Source organism: Odocoileus virginianus, chromosome 4 (assembly GCF_023699985.2).
Source record: "Odocoileus virginianus isolate 20LAN1187 ecotype Illinois chromosome 4, Ovbor_1.2, whole genome shotgun sequence".
Taxonomy (NCBI): Eukaryota; Metazoa; Chordata; class Mammalia; order Artiodactyla; family Cervidae; genus Odocoileus; species Odocoileus virginianus.
Window position 1 is genome coordinate 8,643,265 of NC_069677.1, and position 25,756 is coordinate 8,669,020.

Genomic DNA, 25,756 nt, shown 5'->3' on the forward strand with positions numbered 1-25,756 from the left:
TTGACATTGTGGCAAAACTATACAAAGTATTGACTCTTTAAGTCTCACAGCTAAGGAAGACCACCTGACATCTGGTCCTGTACAACACAGGAAACAAAGCAATGAATAAGGAAAGTGGTTGACATCAATGTCTACTGCTTTCACCCAGACACCAGATTCAAGTCTTGCTTTTAGCAAAACATGAAACCCTTTCTCCTTTTCTTTCCTAATTTCACTCTGACATTGGCCTGGAAAGATAACATCCTCATCTGTATCTCCCAAGCCATTACTAAGAAGAGATAACCTTTAGTATTCAGGATAACTCTGTTTCAGGATAGAAGATTCTCTTCCCACATGCACTAAAAACCTGACTGGTCTCTGGCTTGAACAGGTAAATGCAACAATCCTGTGAATGAATCTATTATCAGTACTTGCTTAATAGGAAAGGTTGTGCCTTGACAGGTCTTTGTCTGTGGTGGTTATCATTCTTCTTGGGTCTATGAATGCCTATATGGCTCCTATGTGAGTCTACATGGCTCCTATGGAATATGCCTCTTAGGTTATCTAACTGTGACCCATAAGTGTTCTAAAAAAGGCTTAACAGGAGGAATTCACAATTCAAAAACTGCTTCCTTTGGCAGGGCCCTACTTCCCTGATTAAAAGTTAAAACAAAGAAGAATATCATCAGGAACATTTCCTCAACTCTTAGGGAACACTGCAGATTCCATTGCAAAAGCACTAGCTATCTAACAAAAATACTTGGACTCTCTGGCTCTTGATAATAAGACAGCTCTTAATAAACTTTTAGCTGAACACGGAAGGGTCTATGCTATGACCAACACTAACACTGTACCTGGATTGACACTTCTGGTCAAGTTGAAACTTAATTATGTGAGATCACTAAGTCACTTGGCAGCAACTCATTCAATGGGTCTTTGGTTTGGGTATTGGGGACTATGGCTCTGACGCACACTCCAAACACTGGGAATTATCCTATTTATAGTTATCATAAATACCAATGCATTAGATCCTCTCAAAAGTTTTAAATGAATTTTAAATTTTGTTTTAAACTGAATTTAGTTTTTAACAACTTTCTCTGTTGGTGAGGCTGAGGGGTAGCAGACTAGTGAGATTGCAACTTGGCTGGACCCTTCTGAAGAGCAATCTGGAATCTAATAGAGCTATGTATATGTACTTACCTTCTGAAATCTCATGTCTAGGAATTTACTCTGAAGAAATGTCATCAACAATATGAAAATATACATGCACAAGGTAATTCACTGCAGATTGCTGGTAATGGTAAACTATCTGAGACAATCTGAATGCTGGGTGGGTTTTCCAAGCACTGAAAGGGAGGCCAATCTCCAGATACATTAGTTTCTATTCAGAAAATTAACATTAGTACAACACTGTATCTAATCTACACACCTTATTTAAATTTTACCAATTGTTCCAATTATGTTCCTTTTCTAATTCAATCTAGAGTAAGGTGGTACATTTGGTTGTCATGCCTCTTTAGCCTGCTTTAATTAGAATCAGCTCCTCAGTCTTTGTTTTTATAACTTGATGTTTTTGAAAAGTCCAGGCCAAATAGTTTGTAGAATGTCTCCCAATTAAGGTTTGCCTGATGTTTCCCTACAGTTAAATTCAAGGAAGACATTTCTGATAAGAATATTCCAGGAATAATGTTGTGTCTTTTCCAGTGTGTCCCATGAGGAGGAAGATAATACTGATGTGTCCTATTACTACATGTCACTAATTTTGATCAATGATGATTCTGGGCTTTCAAAAGAGGCACAGTCATGGCAATAACAGCCTTAACATAATGAAGAGATTTCAAAATGTGTTTACAACTTCTTTCTGATTAAATTTTTAAAAATGTGTACTGCTCTCAGATGACTTCCTGAAAGGGTTAAGCGCGATATTTGGTATGTTGTTACCACAGAGATACACCCACAGAAAAATTTTTTCACCTCAGGTCTTTTATTACATATTTCTAACCAAGTATGAATGTATTCAAAGATTCTGTGAAAATCACAGGCTCCAGAGGAGATCAACACCTTTATAAGTAGGTTTTAAAGCATACTCTATGTAGGTTTTAGCCAGAGGCACACACATAGTGACAAAATGGCACACCAGTGTATATTCCAATCTGGGGGTCACAGGGAATGGCCCTGCCCCCACTAGGCACTGTCCTAGTGGAGACTCCATGGTGGGCCTCCCACTGCAGCAGTCCTCTCCTCGGGTTGCACGTGCTCAAGACTCCGGGCCATTTCATCCTTCAAAATCTAGATAGAGGCAGCTATACCATTATAGCTGACTGCAGTGCATGTTGCACCAGGGCCAGCTTGCAAGAACCAAACCTGCATTGCCACCGGATACACAGAATAAAGCCCATGATGTGAGGTGGCACTGGGCAGTGAGACCTTTCCTTTGATTATGCCCCCCCATCCCTTCCCACATGTTACAAGTTTCAGAGCCTGTGTCAAGGTTCTTAAATAAGAGCATCTGCACTTAAAATGAGTGGGAGGAAAGAAGCATTGAACTGGAAATGAGATTAATGCTCTAATTTAGAACAAATTTTTAAAACCTGAAAATAAAACTGTAAACACTTGAAAGTGCCTAAATAGCTATAGAATCTGGCTGAGATTCCATATAACAAAGAGTTCAAAGAACAGTGGTTGAGAAAATAACCTATTCCTTGATAATATCCTGAGGCCACCCCATTCAATGAATTAGTTTTAAACACACACATACACACACATATAAGTCAAAGAGTCCTCTTCTCATAAACTGGTTTTGAGGGACTAGGGTTCCAAAGAATATTCAAGAAGAGTAAATATTAAAGTGTTCTTGACTGAAGGAAAATCTAAAATGAGTCCTGGATATAGACTGAGAACTAAAATCCATCAAAGCAGAAAGCGTTGGTAACTTAACTTTACTCAGTCTTTCTAGGAGAAAGTTATGATACTTTTAACAGTGCCTTTAAAGTCATAAAATATATTTTAAATACATATACACAAAAAAGTAATCCTCGAGGGGGGAAAAGTAGCCAGATTTTCTTCCACTTATACCAAACATGGCATGATATTATCTAAGAGAAAAATATGCTTTACCATCTGAGCCACCAGGGAAGTCCAACAAATTACCTACTACTTACAAATTATCCTGTTTCATTTAATAACCTATGTAGACGAGGGGATTTTCTTACCTTTTAAAAGGTGCAGCATTCTTCAGAACACTTTCCACCTCAGCAACATCTGCTCTAGCAAGATCAGCCACAGTAAGAAAACCAGATGCATAGAGGAATCTGGCCCGCTGTGCATTAAGTAATGATACCCTGACCAGGTCACACAGCTCCCTTTGGATGCCAAATGTAAGACGCTTCTGAAATTGGGAAAGTAGTAGTTCCATGTTGTGCCAGCCCAGGCGGTTGGAAAACACTGTAATCATCCCTAGAATATTCATGGAATAATTATTGAATTAAAAATTCTTTCTAGACCAATTCTCCATTTCTTGAGAGGTAGTTTTGTTTCACTCTTTTTTTCCCCTATAGAACTATAAAGTTTAACAGGCCCAAAGTGTAAATTAATAGTAGAGTAGACCGATATCAAGAGCCTAGCTAGTTGGCTAGACACATTAACTATTATCTCGTTTATTCTTAATCACAAATTTATATCCAAAAATATTGAGGCAGAGCACATAAAAACAAAGCAAACAAAAGCTCTCACTAGTTCATTCCTCTCTTTCTCTCTCTCACTCTTTCTTATTTTAAGGAAGAAAGTACTCTGGTTTCCACCTAGAGAAAACAAGAGAACTAATTTAAATTGTCAAGTGCTAAGAGGACTATTTCCAAAGAGTAAGGGTCCCATTGATATTTTCTTAAAAAATAAAAAAGTTGCCCAGCTTGATAGCTATACTCTCTTAAAATAAAGAGGCCAGAGCAGCCAAGTGTCAAATCATTAAGAAAATCACTTCCCTATGAGAACATTAATTCTAGAGGTAATCTTATATCTTTGATGCCAGTGAGTTAAAGATAAGCCTCTCCCTTCTCACTCCCCTCTCTCAGCATCTTTCCCTCAGTACTCCCTCACATATGCACACACCTTCACAATGAAACTTGTAAATAAGTCTCCAGTAGCCCCGGATTGCCTTCCTAATGGCTTAAGGATTTGGTAGTAAAATCAGATCTAGAACTTCCCTTGTTTGCCTACCTTAGAAAAAATGAACTTAATTTTATTAATGAAGACCAGTATTTCCTTAGAGAAGAGATAATATTTAGAACAGTGAGACAGAAATCCAGAAATCCCTCTTCATTTGCATTCCTCGGCAATAACAAGTATTAATCAGTAACTTGAAAAAAGCAAGACAAGTGAGAATTATGTCTACTTCTTCTTTCAAGATCCCTACCCCAGAAAAAGAAAAAGAAAACAGAAAGAAGAAAGATGGTCAGCAGGTTGCTAACAGATAGAAAGGGACCAAGATACAGACACTCAGCTAGCTGCCAGTCTTCTGTAGCAGGGTCACTGAGCCCAGAGGAGTCACTGCTGTAGGTGTTCTGATGACGACAGGGACTATACAAAATTATGGTCTGACATGATCGCATCACTTTTAGAGAAGCCTACAGTAAAATGGAATTTGAAAAAAGTGATCTTAACTTGACCTCAAACCAAAGAGTCTTAAATAAATGAGGGAACGCTTATTTAACTGACCTGCATAAACAGCAGCTGACTGTTGTAATGACTGAATCTGTCCACGATTGCATCCATATTTCTGATTAATTTCCTTTAAGGGAACTTCACTGATTAAATCTAATAGCACAAGACTGGTAAAAAACCTGGAAAGTAAATTACCAGAAGTACAGTAAGAGGTCACTTATGTTTACTATGAAAGCACAATATAGATGCTAAGAAATAAGAAAGAACCAAAAAAAGTTAAGAAAGGGTTTACACCTCTGAGAAAGAAAGAAGATTCTTAATAGGATATAGCATTAGTGGACAAAGAGCTCAATGGCTGTAAAAGTAAATTCTAACAAATGTTGGCACTATAGCAAAAAACTATCTGTATAACAAAAACATTTCTTCCATATTTCAATACTACTAACTAATTTTAAGAAATGACTCTTAGTTCAAGAAAGATGATGGCACAAATACTTTTTTAAAGAACGCTTGATACACAATTATATCACTGAATCATGTTTCAACCAAAATTTGGTTATAAAAAACCAAATCAATTGCCTTTTGATGTGAAAAGCAATTGTGCCACAAATCATCCAAGTATATTTGGATTATATGTATTTGTATATAATCCTTACAAAACTTACACTTGAGTATGACGTAAATAGGAGAAGGCAATGGCACCCCACTCCAGAACTCTTGCCTAGAAAATCCCATGGACAGAGGAGCCTGGTAGGCTGCAGTCCATGGGGTCATTAAGAGTCGGACACGACTGAGCAACTTCATGTTCACTTTTCACTTTCATGTATTGGAGAAGGAAATGGCAATGCCTGGAGAATCCCAGGGATGGGGTCGCACAGAGTCGGACACGACTGAAGTGACTGAGCAGCAGCAGCAGCATGACGTAAATAATATGAAACTACTGCTTTAAGAGAAGCAATTTTATTGTATTTCAAAAAAGCTAAAGCCTATGTAATTTCTCCACCTGAAATCTTTCAAATGGCTCTTCTCTACTGGTAATGAATCACTTCTAAGGATAATACAAACCATATCCTTAAATGAAGCCACACTAAGTTGGCAGTTTTGATTCACATCTTCTTTATGGGAAGATGTAATTAAATGTTCTACTTTAAAAAGTCTCAATATACAGTAGCTTCTTATAAGCTACAAAGAAGAAACTAAAATATCAATAAATTTAGTAAACACAAGAAGTTGAAAGTTTTACTATATTCAGTCAAAACTGGACATCTGCTGTATATCCAATACTGTGTTAAAAACAGAATAGTCCAGGCTCCTTGATATTTACCTTTTATGGATGGCCACTTGTCGGTGCTGTCTCTCAGTTCTGGCTACTAAATTTCCTTTCACACAGCGAGCCAAGAACCCTTCTTCAACTCCTACTAGCTCTGCCACCCGTTTCATAGAAGCTGGCAACTTCTCCCATAAACAGAAAAATCGATACCAATCAATAGTAGTCCAATCCTCAAACACAGGTGTAACCTAAAGGAAAGAAACATCATTCATTACTTAAAATTACTGCATTACAAAAGGGACAAAATTGTGGATGTGAACTTCATATTAAAAACAAAAGCCTCAATATTTAGATTTCTAAATATAATATCTCATTAAACTTATAATCTTATAATTATAAACTTAATATCTCATTTCATTTAATCACAAGCAACTCACAGATGAGAAAAACACTAATAGCAGCCACCCAAAAAAGGAATAAGAATATAGATATACAAGAATAATGTTTCTCTGTGTCATGGAATTAAGTTAGTATAAATTTTTAAACTGTATATGCTAACCACTTGAGAATTACTAGGAAAATAACTTCAAAAAATATAGAGAAAAATTAATTAAAGAAGCTTAAATGTTATACACAAAAGTGTCTGCTAAACTCAAAAGAAACCAGTAAAAAGACAAGAGAACAAAAGAAGACATGAGACACAGAAAATAAAGAGACAAAATGTGGAAGATGTAAATCCAACTACAACAACAGTAACATTAAATATGAATGGGCTAAATAACCTATCAAAGATAGAGACTGACAGACTGGATTAAAGAAAACAACACAGAATCCAACTATATGCTGTCTGTAAGAGACACATTACAGATTCTAAAATACAAATAGGTCAAAAGTCATGTATGGATGTGATAGCTGGACCATAAAGAAGGCTGAGTGCCAAAGAATTGATGTTTTTGAAATGTGGTGCTGGAGAATACTCTTCAGAGTCTCTGGGAGTCAAGGAGATCAAACCAGTCAATCCTAAAGGAAACCAACCCTTAATGTTCATTGGAAGGACTGATACTAAAGCAGAAGTTCCAATACTTTAACTACCTGAATTCCAAGAGCCGACTCATTGTAAAAGTATCTAATGCTGAGAAAGACTGAAGGCAAGAGGAGAAGGGGGTGACAGAGGATGAGATGGCTAGACGGCATCATCAACTCTCTGGACATGAGTTTGAGCAACCTCCAGGAGATGATAAACGTCAGGGAAGTCAGACACGCTGCAGTCCATGGGGTCAGAGTTGGACATCACTGAGAGACTGAATACCACCACCCATACAATGAATACTACTCTGCATTAAAGAACTTAAGTACTGATACATGATAAAACATGGAAGAATCTTGAAAACATTGTGCTAAGTGAAAGAAACCAGCTGTAAAGGATAACATATTATATAATTCTACTTACTGAATAAGAACAGAATAGAAAGCCTACAGAAAAACAGAATGTACACTAATGGTTGCTCAGGGGTAGGGGAGAATGAGAAGGTTGAAAGAAAATGTGGAGTGACTGCTAGTAAGTACAGGGTTTCTTTCTGGGGTGATGAAAATATTATGCAATTAGATGCTAATGATTGAACAACTCTGTGAACATACTAAAAATTATTGACCTGTACACATTAAATGATATACTATGTGAACTGTATTGCAACAAAGCTATTTTCAAAAAAACTCAAATTCTCTATGAGAAAATTTTCAGAACACTCTTGAAAGCCCCAACATAGACTCAAAGAAACATCTCTTTTCACGAGTAAGACCAATCAAATAAAAAAGAAGGATGTCAATCAGTTCTCCTCCACGTTAACGTATAAATTTAACAATGTCAATGAAAATACCAAGTTAATTCTAAGCATTATACTAAAGGTAAGCAAGCAAGAATAGGTATGAACATCAGAAAAGAACAGTGAAACTAACCCTACTAGATAATACAATAAAAGCTTTTAATTAAAACAAAGGTAGTAGTGTACATATTAGTAAAATTGGTCTATTGTCAGGTCAACAAATGAAATAAAAATACACCCAACAACAAATGGAAATTAGAAATGTATCTAAATACAAATGCATACTAGAACATAAAAACGGGGGGGAAAAAGTTAAATGAAAGCAGAAGAAAATTTTTCAGTCATTGTGTATAAATCAAACCTTTTTAATAAATTAAGATGTGACTACAGATAGCCATTATAAAAAAGATAAAATTGAAGAACCATATATTAGAATAAACTTTAAATGGAACATAGCTCAAAAGAGAGAGACTAGAATCATATAATTATTTGAAGAAAATGTGAGAGGATACCTTCATAATCCCAGAGCAAGCAAATAATTTCTCACTGATTCTAAGGTTCAAAATTCAACTATATATTTTAAAATGTTATACAAAATACACAATAAACAAAATCAAAAGCTGAGTGGAAAGCTAGAAGAAAAGTACTTATATCACAAAGAACTACCCTCTTAGTATCTATAAAAGAACTGTTAAAACTTAAGAAAAAGACCAAAAACACAATAGAAAAATGTGCAAAAGACACAGACAATTCATAGAAAATAAAACCATACTGCCTTAAATATACAGAAAAAAAATGTTCAAATTTATCCACAATAAGAATGCAAAAAGTATATGCAAAACAGAAAAGCTTAAAAAAATATAAAAGCTTGACAACATACCTTTTTTATGAGGTTGCAGAAAAACCACCACCTCACATAGCACTGGTAAAATTGGAATTGCAATTTTGCAAAACCAAAATCACATGTCTTTACACTTAATTCAGCAATCATACTTCTTGGATTCTTTCCTAAAGATACACCTCCATCAAAACTACAAAATTATGCCCCAAAGTTATTCACTGCAGCATCATTTGCCATACCAGAATACTGGGAACAATTCAAATATTCATCAGAGGAACTGACTGAATAAACAAGGGTATATCCACATACACAATGGAGTTATACAGATGTAAAAAGAATAAAAGTCTTCATGAACTGATAAAGAGTGCTTTCCAAGATATACTGTTAAAAGGGGAAAAACAGGTAGAAAGTAATGTATTTAGCATGTGTGTGTGCTCAGTCACTGAGTCGTGTCCAACTCTGCGACTACATGGACTGTAACCCACCAGGTGCCCCTGTCCACGGAATTTTCTAGGCAAGAACACTGGAGTGGGTTGTCATTTTCTACTCCAAGGGATCTTCCCGACCCAGGGATCAAATTCAAGTCTTTTGCATCTTCCACACTGTCAGGCAGATTCTTTACCACTGTGCCTCCTGGCAAGCCTCTTGCATTAAATCTAATTTTCATGGAAGTAAACTGGAAGTCTGACCCTAGAGCTCATAATCATAACCACTGTACAGTAAGTGAGACTTATTTTTAAGGCCATGCCAGATAACTGGTAAGACCAGCTTTGAGATTCTTCTTAGCCACATTCTCAGGCACAGAACTTTGATCATACGAAGTACACATGTGAAGTAGAAGTACACACGTTCACTAGAAGGGGGAAAAATGGCCCTGGCCAGATATTTCTCCTAGTGCTCACCCCTATACAGTGTTTTTATTGAAATAATTTCTTGATAAGCCTTCCTAATTCTTAACAATAATTTCAGATTTACCCCCACTCACTTGCCTATCAAAACACACATATTTGCTCCTTCCCTCCTCCTCCCAGCTTTATTGAGGTAATTGATAAATGAAATCAAATATATTTATTTAAAGGGTACAATAATATGATTAGATATATGTATTCAGAGTGAAATGACTACCACAATCAGGTGATTAGCACATCTATTACCTCACATAGTTACCACTGTGTGTGTATATGGTGAGATTCTCTCTGTAAGCAAATCCAAGTATACAATACAGTATGACTAGCTATAATCACTATGCTAGCTATAATCACTATGCTGTATATTAAATTACCAGAACTTATTCATCTTACACAGGCATACCTTAGGGATCCTGTAAGTTCATCCTAAAACATCGTGATAAAACAATTATCACAATCAAGTGAGCCACACAAGTTTTTTGGTTTCCCAGTGCATATAAGAGTAGTCTCTTTAAAAAAAAAAAAAAAAAAAGAGTAGTCTCTTAAGTATGTAACAGGACTATGTCTAATAAAATCCAAGCACACACTTTAATTTAGAAGTAATTCTGGGGACTTTCCTTGTGGTATAGTGGATGGGAATCCACCTTGCCAATTTAGGGAACAAAGGTTCAATCCCCAGTCCAGGAAGATTCAACATGCCACAGAGCAGCAAAGCCCATGCGTCACAACTACTAAGACCATGTGCTGCAACTACTGAAGCCTGTGTGCCTAGAACCTGTGCTCCACAAGAGAAGCCACTGCAATGAGAAACCCATGCACACAACTAGAGAGTAGTCCCCACTCTCCACAACTAGAGAAAGCCCACACGCAGCGACAAAGACCCAATGCAACTAAAATAAATAAATTATTTTTTAAAAAATTTTTTTTAATTTTAAAAAACAAAAATAATGCTGGGACTTCCCTGGTGTTCCAGTGGTTAAAACTCTGCATCAATGCAGGGGGCCCAGGTTCAATCCCTGGTCAGGGAACTAGATTCCATGTGCCACAACTAAGACCCAGCAAGGCCAAGTAAATATTTTTTCAAAATAATAATGCTGTTAGGGAATTCTCTCATAGTCCAGTGAAGTGACTTGGATGCCATGCTCTCATTGCTGAGGACAGGTGTTTGGTCCCTGGTTGAAGACAAGCCAAAAACGTATGGCCAAAAATAAATAAATATAATTTTTTTAATTAAAAAATAAAAACAATGCTCTTAGAAAAATGGCACCAAGAGACCTATTCAATGTAAGGTTACCACAAACCTTCCATTTCTAAAAAAGAAATCCAGTATCTATAAAGCACAATAAAACAAAGCAACACACAATAAAATAAGGAAGTATGCCTATAACTGAAAGACTATACCTTTTGACCAACATCTCCCCATACTGCCCATACCCCAGCCCCTGGCAAGTACCATTCTACTTTGTTTCTGAGTTCAACTTTTTCACATTCCACATGGGTGAAACCATACAAAGTTATCTTCCTCTGTCTGCTTTATTACATTTAGCACAAGGCCCAAAAGGTTAATCCACGTTGTCACAAATGGAAAAGTTTCCTTTTTTTAAATAGATAAATGATGTTCCATTGTATACACAGCTTTAACTTTCTATTTTAAGCTGATAACTTTGATTCTATACAAAAACTCTGTATTTTTACTTCTCCATCCCCTCTCATTTAATGGAGGTTATATTATGATTTACATTTTATGTATCCATTAGCAAATTATAATTGTTTTCAATGTTTGTCTAACTTTTATATAAGTCATTTGCAAATTACCATTATATTCTGAATTCTGAATCTGATTATAAATTTACCTTTACCAGTGAGTTTTATACATTCATGTTTTATGTTGTTAAACAGCATCCTTTCATTTCAGCATAAAGAACTTCCTTTAGCATTTCTTATAAATGCATGTCAGGGATGATGAATTTCTTCAGCTTCTGTCTGTCTGAGAAAATCTTTATCTTACCTTCATTTCGGAAAGACAGCATGCTAGGTATAGTACTCTTAGTTGGCAGTTTTCTTCTTTCAATATTTTGATACATCCTAACAATCTCTCTGCAAAGTTTCTGCTGAGAAATCTGATAGCCTTATGAGGTTTGCTTGTACTTGACAACAGTCTTTTCTCCTGTCACTTTCAAAATTCTCATCTTTGACTTTTGACAGTTTGATGTATCGAGATGAAGTCCTTTTGGGGTTGTATCTGTTTGAGGTCCTCTTAGCTTCATGTCCATATCTATCTCCATATTTGGGATATTTTTAGCCATTATTTCTTTAAATAGACTTTCTGTCATTTTCGCTCCCTCTTCCATCTTGGACTTCAATAATATATATGATGGTGTCTGATAAGTCTTGTGAGGTTTTTTCACTCTATTCTTTCTAGCCAAGCCCGCGCAACACCCCTTCCTCAGGATGTATAATTTCAAATGACCTATCTGAATTCAATGATTCTTTCTTCTGCTTTATCAAGTCTGCTTTTGAAGTTCTCTATTGAATTTTACAGATCACTCATTGTATTCTTCAGCTCTGGGATTTCTGGGTTTGGGGGGCTTGGTGGGATGGGGGCTTTTGTAAAACAGTTTTATTTCTTTGTTGAACTTTTCATTCTGTTCATGTATTAATTTCTTAATTTTGTTCAGTTGCCTATTTGTGTTTTCTTTAATGAAGTTAACTGAATTTCATTAAAAGGATTATTCTGAATTCTTGGTCAGTCAGTTCATAGATCTTTTAAGTTTGGTTACTGAAGTTCTTATTAATTTATTAATTTCTTTGGTGATGGTGGTGGTGTCATGTTTCCCTTATTCTTCATTATGCTTGCATGTTGGTGTTGGTGTCTGTGCATTTGAGGAAGTGGTCACTTCTTCCGATCTTCATGTTTGCTATGCCAGCGGAAGATTTTCACTAGTCAGACTAGTCTGGGGAAAGAGTCAGCTGGTAGAATTCATAAGGGAACAGGCAGGGCCTCTGAGCTGCCTGGTCAGGTGAAACTGCTAGCCTGGTTACATGGACAGGCATGACCCATGACTGTGCTCACACAGTTAGGCAGGTTGGCTGAGCTCTGAGGTTGGGCAGGGATGCTCCTGGGTTCTCTGCTCAAGCAGGAACGAAGTGTACTCCCTGGCTATTTGGTGCCAATAGCTGATTCCGTGTTCAGGTACAGGCAGAGACTGTGCTCCACAGTTGGGTGGGCCCAAAGGATGAACTCTGTATTCATGCAGGATTCCAGGCTATATTCCAGAGTCAGGCTCCCTGGTCAGGCAAGGCTGCAGGCAAGCTCTGCAGCTGGCAGGGCTGCTGGCTTGGCTCCCTCTCTTTTTTTTTTAATTAAAGTTTTTATTATAACTTTTTATTAAGAGCTTATAAATCACATTCTTAATCTGACTCTGTTACTACATTTTCCCTCTATGAATTCCCCCCAGATATTTTTTTATTCTTATAAAAGAAGAATAAAATTTTTTTATTCTTAAAAAAATAAAAATTTATAAATATATACATTTAGAATTATGCACAGGCTAGGGATGCCAGCTGGGCAGAACTGCTTGCCCTGCTTCCCAGTCAAATGGGGACATCATTCTGATGCCACAGAGAATAGAATCATTTGATGGTCTTTCTGATTAAGAGAGAGATGTACCACTGCCATGATCCAAATACCAGTCACTGTGAGCTCCGTTTCTTTGTTCCTAGCTGACCGCTGGTGGTCTAGCTAACCTTGCCAATTCCCCTAGGTTTCTCTGTGAGGCAAGACAGAAGTGACCTTCCCAAGGAATGTTCCAGAATGCTGAGGAAACTAGATGCCAACCTTGACTCTCTTTTTCCCACTAGAGAAACCATGGATTCTTTAGTGAGGCATTGTGCTTACTTGAAGGAGGGGCAACACAGTCAAAGTGAAACCACTGCTCTTAGCATTCTACTGTGGCTTCTCTCAGTTTTAGCACTCTAAGAGAGTGTTTTCACCTCACCACCAGGTTCTAGGATTTTTAGAAAGTGTTCTTGACTGTGAATAGTTGCTAATTCATATCTTTGATGAGGACTAGAGTCAGAGATCTCTTTTACAATCATCTTGCCTACAACACTCCCCACATCTACTCTTAACTGCAAAATTAAGTCTTTCCAGTCAGGTTCTTGCCAGAGAATATGACCTCAAACTGTATTTTATCCAATTATTATAAAAAATCCTTGCCCTAAGAAATAATATTTATAAAAGATTATCTACTGTAAACAAGCTCTTAAAATTCTTCATTGCATTTATTATAAATACTTTATCAAAAATGTAAGTCCCATAGTGTGATTTTCAGGACTACATTTCTCTTAGGCAATAAAATGCAATACTTCTAATTTTTTTTGTTTTTTATCTTATTAATATTAAGACTAACCAGCTTTACTCTTTGCTACAGTTGCTGGACAGCCCAGAATCAATGTTGGGCACAACAATTGTACATGACTTACTGGTGTTCTTGTTTATGTACCAATCTTTGCTTGAGTTTTACATTATGATCTTATCCTTAATTTCCAGATATCTCATTACCCTTTGCTGTGTTCTTACAAACTGTATAATACATGTTTTTAATAAATCACCTCAAATCCTTTTGAAAGAAAGCTGGAAAAAATACACAAGTAGGCAAGCAGATTTAAAAGGTCACTAGAACATTTAGCTTATTACTTTTCATCTTACTTCGTCTTACTTATTACAATTCGTCTCACTTATTACAATTTGTCCCATTTCATCTCTATTCCCACCAGTACTATCCTAGTCAAGGAAAACAGACAATATATTCCCTTAGTGTATTTTTGATGTTCAGGATTCTTTATAGGTATTTTCTCCCCATTTTCACAAAGATAATAATGAAGAAAACACAGAACTTACCAGATAAACAATATGCAGATCATTCTCTAAAACAAAGCCCTTCATTGCTCTTTGTAGGTCAGCAAAAATATCTAAAGTATCAACTGGAGAAAGTGAAGAAGAAAGAGTTGCCGAACCAAGGTGTGTTGGATGATATATATTTCCTGGTTTGGGAGTGGGGGTGGGGAAATAATGGATCAAATGTTAAAAATAAAACAAAATATTGTCTTTTGGCATTCTGTAATTAATCTTTCAGACTCTGATCAATTTTACAAACAGAATCCAATGCATGGATATTTATCAGCAGGCTCTATGCTACTTGTCTGATGTGGCTGAACACAGCACTGATTTACTTAAAATGAGTTGATAAGTCAATTTTCTTTTACTAAAACAGTCTTAGATACTCTAAATCACTAAAGATAAAAAAAAAAGTAAGTTGCAATTCAGAAGTCATATTTACCTTCTGCTCCATCACTAGCTTCACTAATCTGGATGAATTCATTTTCTAGTAGCCACATTACACAGGCCTCAATTGCTCCAAGTTGAACACAATCTTTATTTTTCTGAATTCCCTGCTTCCCTTCTTTCATACTTGCAGCCAAAAATGTACAAGAAGCATAAGTCTGTATATCTTGTGATGTACTTGCCACTCCACCAACTATTATCTGAGAAAAGAAGTTCGAAATCTTCTGTAACTTTTTAATGAAACACAGGCCCTCATAAAATAAATTATTTTTTCTCTTAAAATGTTATCAGCACCTTAATGCAGAGACTTTTTATTAACTCTTCCACCATCATTCATTACAAAAATGGATAACACCTATTGACAACATGGAAAGTTTTCCTTAAAAGTAGATCCAGGGACTTCCTTGGTGGTCCAGTGGTTAAGAATTCACCTTGTAATGCAAGGAACATGGGTTTGATCCCTGGTCAGGGGACTAGATCCCACATGCTGTGAAGCAACTAAGCCCACATCTAGAGAGTCAGTGTGCCTCAACAAAAGATCCCATGTGCTGCTACTAAGACCCAAACAAATATATCAAATATATACATATATATTTTTTAAGTAGATCCAACATGTTCTCAGAAATGAAAATATCAAGAACTATCTAAGATGCAAGAACTAATATAATTAAATAATACACACACACACACATATATATACTATAAAAATAGGTGGCGCTAGTGGTGAAGAATCTGCTTGTCAATGCAGGAGGCACAAGAGTCACAGGTTTGATTCCTGGGTTAGGAAGATCCCCTGGAGAAGGAAATGGCAATCCACTCCAGTATTCTTGCCTGGAAAATTTCATGGAGAGAGGAGCCTGGCAGGCCATATTCCATGGGGTCACAAAGAGTCAGACACAACTGAACAACTGAGCACACACACATTATCTGGATGGAGGAACTAAGGTCCATCGCTGTCATCTTTTTAAAAAAATTCAGGAAATAATAAAGAACACCTAAAAAATAAACAGAACCATCTGGCATTTGGGTTTCAAACCACTATTCTGAAGTAGATTTATATGGTACTAGCTGTATTAATCTGTATTAATCTATACAAAATGAAAGAGATTCAGACTTGAGAAGGTTATAAATAATCTCATAAAGAAACAGAAAGCTAAGATTTTTAACACACTAAAGCTCTACCATTGTACTATATGAACAAAAAAGTGAATGGTAATTTAGTGAACTCCCTCTTACCTCTAGAATAGCTCTTATCATGCTTGAGGTTACTTCTTCTCCTTCTTGTCTTTGCAAACAGCTACGAACAGGTTTCAGAGATCCCTGAAGTAGAGTTATGCCTTTTGATTTCTCAGAGTTTTTACAAACTAAGATACTCTCACCTATAATGGAAAAAAAAAATACATTTGCAAAATCCCAACACATCTCCATAAGATATCTGCTAAAGACATTTTAAATTGTCTTACTTGTTTAAAAGGAAACAATAGATGACAGTGGCTGTTATACAATTACCACAAGTGTTTTTATTTTCTGAATTTTGGATTAAAGGGGATCACAATATGCTATACCAAAATGTGCCACTTTAGCATAAGGATTATTTTGACCTGAAGGCAACTGAGAAGCAGCAAACATAGAGCTCTCTGCCCTCTCCCTATTTCTTAGAAGCAGGACATAAAAATCTCTGTGAATGTGTTCCCCTTCCTGCCTCTCATACCAGGAGAAAAATTCTTATCACTGGAGACAAAAATTCAGCACTGACATAGGTGTGCACAGACCTTACTATATAAAGCTTAACTTGCATTAATTTCCAGCACATGCCTACCTTTCACAATCTACCACCACCTAGAAGCCCAAACCCCTTTTCTTTTTTTAATTTATTTTTAATTGGAAGATAATTGCTTTACAGTGCTGTGTTGGTTTCTGCCATACATCAACATGAATCAGCCATAGATACATATGTCTCCTCCCTCTTGAATCCCACTTCCACCTTCAACACCATCTCATCCCTCTAGGTTGTCACAGAGAACCAGGTTTGAGCTCCTAGAGTCATATAGCAAATTCCCCCAGGCTATCTATTTTACATATGGTAATGTGTATGTTTCATTGCTACTCTCTCAATTCATCCCACTCTCTCCTTCCCCTACTGTGTCCACAGGTTTGTTTTCTATTTCTGCATTTCTATGGCTGCCCTGCAAATAGGTTCATCAATTTAGACCAAAATCTAGACCATTTTTCTAAATTCCATATATACATATTAATACACAATATTTTTTCTGTGACTTAACTTCACTCTGTATTGAAGGCTCTAGGTTCAGTCACCTCATTAGAACTGACTCAAATGCATTCCTTTTATGTCTGAGTAATATTTCATTGTATACAAATACCACAACTTTATCCATTCATCTCTTGATAAACATCTAGGTTGCTTACATGCCCTAGCTATTATAAATAATGCTGCAATGAACACTGGGGTACACATGTCTTTTTCAATTATGACCAACCCCCTTTCCTTTGTTTTGTCACTTCTCTACAATTTATCACTCTGTTAAAAGGATACATAAACCCCCAGCATCTAACTGCTTCTTTGGATTCTTATTTCAATTAAGGACAACATGTATGTAAAAAATTAAACATCGACTCAAATATGTATGGTTTTTTTTCCTGTTACTCTGTAATTTGTCAGTTTAATTTGCAAGCATAAGGCACAGAACCTAAGAGGGTAAAAGTTTTTTTTTTCCTTCCATACAGTACTATTATCATTGAATAAGTATGTAATAGTAATAGATATTCTTGAAAACTATAAAGGAAAATGTATATACAAATTATTACTAGTTATGAAACTGCATACCAACTGCTGTGTCCCTGTCCTTTGAAGTAAAAAGCTTTTGCTTCAGTCTTCCCAGGTGCTGCTAGTGGTAAAGAATCTGCCTGCCAACGCAGGAGCAAAAGAGACACAGGTTCAATCCCTGGGTCAGGAAGATCCCGTGGAGAAGGGAATGGCACCCCTCTACAGTATTCTTGCCTGAAAATTCCATGACAGAGGAACCTGGCAGGCTAGAGTCCATGGGGCCACAAAGAGCTGGACACAACTGAGTACACAGGTCTTTAGTCTCCCAGGCCTCCCCTGAGTCTCAAAAGGCTGGCTAAAGAGTTAATGATTAGTAAACGTGAAGATGTAGAAACAAAGAATAACTGCTGGCCTGGGAAATTGCTAACAATTTAGAGTATAAACCAGCTACAAAGCAGAGGCACTGAACTCTCAGTTCCTTGAAAAGTATAGATAAAAGGTCTGACACATATTCATAAGCTGTTTCATAAGAAGCAGACTCCCAGATAGAAACTGCTGACTACAAGTACATAGACCCCAACCAGCTGAACCTAGAAAATTGGTGATGCTTCAAACTTCACCTTGATGCCAACCAATCTGAGAACTGTGCACAATCTGCTCATTCACCCTGAAGCCCCTTTCCTCACACTGACTTTAAAAAGCCCTTTGCCTGTACCAAGATATTAAAATCGTTTTTAAGGTCACTAGTTCACATTCTTCTTCACAGTTAGCTGGTTTCAAATAAGGTCACTTTCCTTGACTCAACACCTTGTCACTTAACTTACTGGCTTATCGTGCAGTGAGTAGCCAAATCTGAGTTCCATTAACAATTATACATGATAAAACAAAATAAAAAATATTATTGGATACCTAAAAATCACAATATAAAACTCACTAATTTAAATGCTTTAGGCTACTGAGACAATCAAATGAACAAAAATATGTGAAAGCACTCAATTAAAAACATATACAAATATACAATTTATAAAAACATACACACTATAACAATTAAGACTAGAGAAAACCCTTTTTTTTGCAAATGAATTCAATAGTAGGGGAAAGAAAGCAGTAAATAAGATGTTCAAGAGGTAAAATGAAAGGAGGCAAGGATATACAATGGAAAAAAGACAACCTCTTTAACAAGTGGTGTTGGGAAAACTGGTAACCACTTGTAAAAGAATGAAACTAGAACACTTTCTAACACCATACACAAAAATAAACTCAAAATGGATTAAAGATCTAAATGTAAGACCAGAAACTATAAAACTCCTAGAGGAGAACATAGGCAAAACACTCTCCGACATAAATCACAGCAGGATCCTCTATGACCCACATCCCAGAATATTAGAAACAAAAGCAAAAATAAACAAATGGGACCTAATTAAATTTAAAAGCTTTTGCACAACAAAGGAAACGATAAGCAAGGTGAAAAGACAGCCCTCAGATTGGGAGAAAATAATAGCAAACGAAGCAACAGACAAAGGATTAATCTCAAAAATATACAAGCAACTCCTCCAGCTTAACTCCAGAAAAATAAATGACCCAATCAAAAAATGGGCCAAAGAACTAAACAGACATTTCTCCAAAGAAGACATACAGATGGCTAACAAACACATGAAAAGATGCTCAACATCACTCATTATCAGAGAAATGCAAATCAAAACCACAATGAGGTACCATTACACACCAGTCAGGATGGCTGCTATCCAAAAGTCTACAAGCAATAAATGCTGGAGAGGGTGTGGAGAAAAGGGAACCCTCTTACACTGTTGGTGGGAATGCAAACTAGTACAGCTGCTATGGAGAACAGCGTGGAGATTTCTTAAAAAGCTGGAAATAGAACTGCCATATGACCCAGCAATCCCACTTCTGGGCATACACACTGAGGAAACCAGATCTGAAAGAGACACGTGTACCCCAATGTTCATCGAAGCACTGTTTATCATAGCCAGGACAAGGAAGCAACCTAGATGCCCATCAGCAGACGAATGGATGAGGAAGCTGTGGTACATATACACCATGGAATATTACTCAGCCATTAAAAAGAATTCATTTGAATCAGTTCTAATGAGATGGATGAAACTGGAGCCCATTATACAGAATGAAGTAAGCCAGAAAGATAAAGACCATTACAGTATACTAACACATATATATGGAATTTAGAAAGATGGTAACGATAACCCTATATGCAAAACAGAAAAAGAGACACAGATGTACAGAACAGACTTTTGGACTCTGTGGGAGAAGGCAAGGGTGGGATGTTTCGAGAGAACAGCATCGAAACATGTATATTATCTAGGGTGAAACAGATCACCAGCCCAGGCTGGATGTATGAGACAAGTGCTCGGGCCTGGTGCACTGGGAAGACCCAGAGGGATCGGGTGGAGAGGGAGGTGGGAGGGGGGATCGGGATGGGTAATGCATGTATATCCATGGCTGATTCATGTCAATGTATGACAAAGACTACTACAATATTGTAAAGTAATTAGCCTCCAACTAATAAAAAATAAAATTAAATTAAAAAAAAAAGAGGTAAAATGAAGGCCACTTGCATTTCAGAACAATAAAAATAAAAGTAGATTGTGGAGGACTACTGTAACCACCTAGGCAGAGAGAAAATATAGATGATGCTTTCCCAACACTGACTGCCAAATTGAGAATCAAGATAGGAAAAATGTAAGGAACTATAAACTTGATAACCGTTGGTTATTTATCCCAAATATAATTACAAAAAACATTAGGTACCATCAAAACAAAGAGAAGTGAATATACCACCTGACACTTACAATAATTATAACCTAGCTTAAAACAAAAGAAGACTATCTAGAAAATGGATCAACTAGCATCAGCAATAGGTTAAAAACCACTTTGATCTGTGTACAGCTCTTCTAGGCTTTTACTCTTCAACAAAATAGATAACCAGTTTTCAGGAAAACCAAGATTTATGAAAATGCCAAAAATAATGCCAATATATATTTCTAGGTCCTGTTCACACTTGCCTAGAGATGCTGTATCCACTTCATAATAGAGAAGTCAATTTGAATCAAATCATGCATAGACTTGATATAATTGATCCACAAACCACTTAACTTGTAAATCACTGTTTTGGCACAAAGCACCATCATCCTACATTGAAAGGTTCCAAGAAATCCACAGAAAGATTAACAGTCATCTAAATAAAACACCAGGAAGTATTAATATCATTTATAAAATGCACAGAAGTTACAAAGATGCTACATAGTCCAAAGAGCATGACCAGGTATTTAAATCTTCACGGTTGCCATGAAACTCTTTATTTGCACACTTAAGAAATTCTGAGCAAGCCATATGTCATCCTGAAATGAAGCATTGTCATTGTTCCTGTTTAGGTGCTAAAGTGAAAGTGAAAATGAAGTCGCTCATTTGTGTCCAACTCTTTGCGACCCCGTGGACTGTAAACTACCAGGCTCCTCAGTCCACAGGATTCTCCAGGCAAGAATACTGGAGTGGATTGCCATTTCCTTTCCAGGCGATCTTCCCAAACCAGGGATCGAACCCAGGGATTGAACCCAGGCCTCCCGCATTGGAGGCAGATGCTTTAACCTGTGAGCCACCAGGGAAGCCTAAGTTGCATCCAATTCTTTTGTGACACCATGGACTGTAGCCCACCAGGCTCCTCTATCTACAGGATTTCCCAGACAAGAATATTGGATTGGGTTTCCATCTCCTTCTCCAGGGGATCTTCCCAACCAAGGGATCAAACCTTAGTCTCCTACATTGACAGGTGGATTCTTTACCATTGGAAACCCTGAATGAAGCACTACGCAAAGTCAAAATCTCAGAAGTTTCCAAGACCTCAAAAACAAAGTTGTTGTGGTATATTTCAGCTTTGTTTGAATGTTATCTGATTTACTGCTTGATATTAATCCAGGCTGCCAACATTCCAATTATTCTTCTTCATGAGAAAGATAAGCACAATCTAAGAATGTAGCAAGGCAAATAAAACTTCTTTATCTTCTACATTATCTTAAAGACCCTCTGGGCTTGAGAGAAGAGTATCTGTATTAAAAAAAAAAACTGACACAACACTCTCCAGAGTTGAGTCTAACTGAGAAATCAAGAGTAGAAGGAGGGAGTTAAAAATTAGACTGGAATGTCTTAGTCTCTTCCTCCCATCCATTTTAAACATATAAATGTAATCTGCATCAGATCAGTTCAGTTCAGTTGCTCAGCTGTGTCTGACTCTTTGCGACCCCATGGACTACAGCACGGCAAACTTCCATGTCCATCACCAACTCTTGGAGCTTACTCAAACTCATGTCCATAGAGTCAGTGATGCAATCCAACCATCTCACCCTCTGCCGTTACCTTCTCCTCCCGCCTTCAATCTTTCCCAGCATCAGGGTGTTTTCAAATGAGTCAGTTCTTTGCATCAGGTGGCCAAAGTATTGGAGTTTCAGCTTCAGCATCAGTCCTTCCAATCAATATTCAGGACTGATTTCCTTTAGGATGGACTGGTTGGATCTCCTTGCTGTCTAAGGGACTCTCAAGAGTCTTCTCCAACACCACAGTTCAAAAGCATCAATTCTTTGGGGCTCAGCTTTCTTTACAGTCCAACTCTCACATCCATACATGACTATTGGAAAAACCATAGCTTTGACTAGACGGACCTCTGCTTTTTAATAGGCTATCTAGGTTGGTCATAGCGTTTCTTCCAAGGAGCAAGCGTCTTTTAATTTCATGGCTGTAGTCACAATCTGCAGTGATTTTGGAGCCCCCCAAAATAAAGTCTGACACTGTTTCCCCATCTATCTGCCATGAAGTGATGGGACTGGATGCCGTGATCTTAGTTTCCTGAATGCTGAGTTGTAAGCCAACTTTTTCACTCTCTTCTTTCACTTTAATCAAGAGGCTCTTTAGTTCTCCTTCGCTTTCTGCCATAAGGGTGGTGTCATCTGCATATTTGAGGTTACTGATATTTCTCCCAGTAATCTTGATTCCAGCTTGTGCTTCATCCAGCCCAGTGTTTCTCATGATGTACTCTGTAAATAAGTTAATAAGTAGGGTGACAATATACAGCCTTGATGTACTCCTTTCCCAATTTGGATCCAGTCTGTTGTTCCATGTCCAATTCTAACTGTAGCTTCTTGACCTGCATACAGATATCTCAGGAGGCAGGTCAGGTGGTCTGGTATTCCCACCTCTTTAAGAACTTTACACAGTTTGTGATGATCCACACAGTCAAAGGCTTTGGCATATAAAGCAGATATTTTTCTGGAGCTCTCTTGCTTTTTTGATGTTGGCAATTTGATCTCTGGTTTCTCTGCCTTTTCTAAATCCAGCATGAACATCTGAAAGTTCACAGTTTACGTACTGTTAAAGCCTGGCTAGAGAATTTTGAGCATTAATTTGATAGCGTGTGAGATGCCTGCAATTGTGCAACAGTTTGAGCATTCTTTGGCATTGCCTTTCTTTCAGATTGGAATGAAAACTGACCTTTTCCAGTCCTGTGGCCACTGCTGAGTTTTCCAAATTTGCTGGCATATTGCGTGCAGCACCTTCACAGCATCATCTTTGAGGATTTGAAACTGGAATTCCAGCACCTTCACTAGCTTTGTTCGTAGTGATGCTCCTAAGGCCCACTTTTCTTTGCATTCTAGGATGTCTGGCTCTAGGTGAGTGATCACACCATCATGATTATCTGGGTCGCGAAGATCTTTATTGTATAGTTTTTCTGTGTATTCTTGCCACCTCTTCTTAAACTCTTCTGCTTCTGTTAGGTCCACACCATTTCTGTCCTTTATTGAGCCCATCTTTGCATGAAATGTTCCCTTGGTATCTCTAACTTTCTTGAAGAGATATCTAGTCTTTCCCATTCTATTGTTTTCCTCTATTTCTTTGCATTGATCGCTAAGGAAGGCTTTCTTATCTCTCCTTGCTATTTTTTGGAACTCTGCATTCAAATGGATATATCTTTCCTTTTCTCCTTTGCCTTTTGCTTCTCTTCTTTTCTCAGCTATTTGTAAGGCCTCCTCAGACAACCATTTTGCCTTTTTGCATTTCTTTTTCTTGGGGATGGTCCTGATCACTGCCTCCTGTACGATGTCACAAACCTCCATCCACAGTTCTTCAGGCACTCTATCAGATTTAATCCCCTGAATCTATTTGTCACTTCTACTGTATAACGTAAGAGATTTGATTTAGATCAAATGTGCATATTTTGTAGCTAAAGTAAGAGACAGAAGCAGGATAAACTTCTTTGATGACTATAGTAACAGAAATCTGATGAGTTACAAGGCTTTTTTAATCAACAAGCTTTGATTAAAAGACCAGTGGCCCTCAGGGATTATAGACAGATGAACCATTTGCTACTAGGACTGAGACTGATAGTTGACCCTAATAGCCGTTCTCTCATTCTTCCTTTTGGCTTCCCTGGTGGCTCAGATGGTAAACCGTCTGCCTGCAATGCAGGAGACACAGGTTCGATCCCTGGGTCAGGAAGATCCCCTGGAGAAGGATATGGCAACCCACTCCAGTACTCCTGCCTGGAAAATTCCATGGACAGAGGAGCCTTGTAAGCTACAGTCAATGGGGTCGCAAAGAGTCGAACACGACTGAGCGACTTCACTTCACTTCTTTATTCTTCCATTAATAAAACCCCTAAATGTTAGCAGAACTGATGACCACTCAGCTAGATTATATTCATCAGCTTCCCTGTAGCTGGGGAATATAAACATGTGACTACGTTATGGCCAATTGTATATAAGAACAAATACTATGTGTAACTTCTGGGAAGTGCCCTTAAAGGGCAGGATGTGCCCCTTTATTTCCTCATCTCTCCATCCTGATGGCTGAAATGCAGGTGTGACAACAGAGACTACAGTAGCCATCTTATACCACAAGATAGAAATGCTAATGCTTGAACATGAAAAAACAAACTAAAAGAAAGTGTGACAGAGAACATTCCTCTCAAAGTTCTAAAATATTAGAAGACTCGACAATTTAGTCATACCCAGAATAATATAGCATGCAAGAATATTTGCCATCTTGATATTTAATTTAAACAAGTCTTTTCCCTACTACTCAAGAAAAAAAGTTTTGTTTACACTGCTGGCAATATTATCACTACTTACTCATACTAAAAATTGAAAATGTGTTTTCAGAGTCAGCACCAATTTAGAAAGAGAAAGAGGGTACATGAAGTTCCTATTTCAAAAGTGTGAGAGAGTACTTCCCAGCTCTCAGAATCCCTAGCTAAACTAACACCAGAGACCTAAAAAGAATTAATAACCATAAAAATCTACCCCTTCATTAGCACAAAATAGCAGATGGTACTGGAAATTAAAGGTCATCTTCCAGCTAATGTGATGCCATCTGATAACCATAATACTGAATCATTTCACTGTATATAACACAAAAGAAAATCTTCTAATGAAGATTTTTTTATATTACTAGAAAACCAATAGTTGATATATGAAGATTTTAAGTTATACTCTATATAAATATTAAGTAAATCCAAAAGGATGACATTAGTTTTGGATAACAAAGAAATATAACATGATGAGAAACAGGTTGCTATTCGATTTCAAGCAGACTCACACTATCCTTCAGCAACACTATCATAAAATTCAAACTCACTTACCTACTGTGTCTACTCCTTTCCTGCCAGCACGACCAGCCATCTGCTTATAAGTAAGAATATCTAGGAGTCTACCGCTGAAAATAGGAGTTCGAATGATTACACGACGTGCAGGTAAATTTACACCAGATGAAAGGGTAGAAGTTGCTGCCAAGACTCGAATCTGACCTTGACGGAAGGCTCCTTCAATGATATCTCTCTCCTCAAAAGTAAGACCTAAAAAAAAAAATTGTAATCGCATATATGTATAAACATCTGAGGAAAACATTACACTTGATCACTTACAAATGGATCTGAGAATCTGATACAACCTTGTAAAGATTTTTTTAAGCTACTGTTATGACTGTAAACAAAGAAGTAATCACAGTCTACCAATTTAAGAGTATAATCTGCCAACCCTAGTACAGTTCTATCTCCTAGACCAGGAGCTGTCAAACTTTATCTGTAAACATTTTAGATTCTGCAGGAGAGATGATCTCTGTTGCAA

The 25,756-nt window shown here is 37.2% G+C and overlaps 1 protein-coding gene across 4 annotated transcripts in view; it reads right to left on the reverse strand.

Annotated features, from left to right (window-relative positions):
- The window catches only part of POLQ (DNA polymerase theta), a 110,159-nt gene that overhangs the window by 59,774 nt on the left and 24,629 nt on the right, over positions 1-25,756 (reverse strand). For all 4 annotated transcript variants that reach the window (XM_020894162.2, XM_070466029.1, XM_020894164.2 and 1 more), the window contains 7 exons: positions 25,273-25,485; positions 16,064-16,206; positions 14,823-15,027; positions 14,384-14,526; positions 5,963-6,156; positions 4,693-4,817; positions 3,192-3,435 (listed from right to left, as the gene is read on the reverse strand). In XM_020894162.2, the coding sequence (XP_020749821.2) occupies positions 3,192-3,435; positions 4,693-4,817; positions 5,963-6,156; positions 14,384-14,526; positions 14,823-15,027; positions 16,064-16,206; positions 25,273-25,485 (1,267 nt within the window). The remainder of the gene's footprint in view (positions 1-3,191; positions 3,436-4,692; positions 4,818-5,962; positions 6,157-14,383; positions 14,527-14,822; positions 15,028-16,063; positions 16,207-25,272; positions 25,486-25,756) is intronic.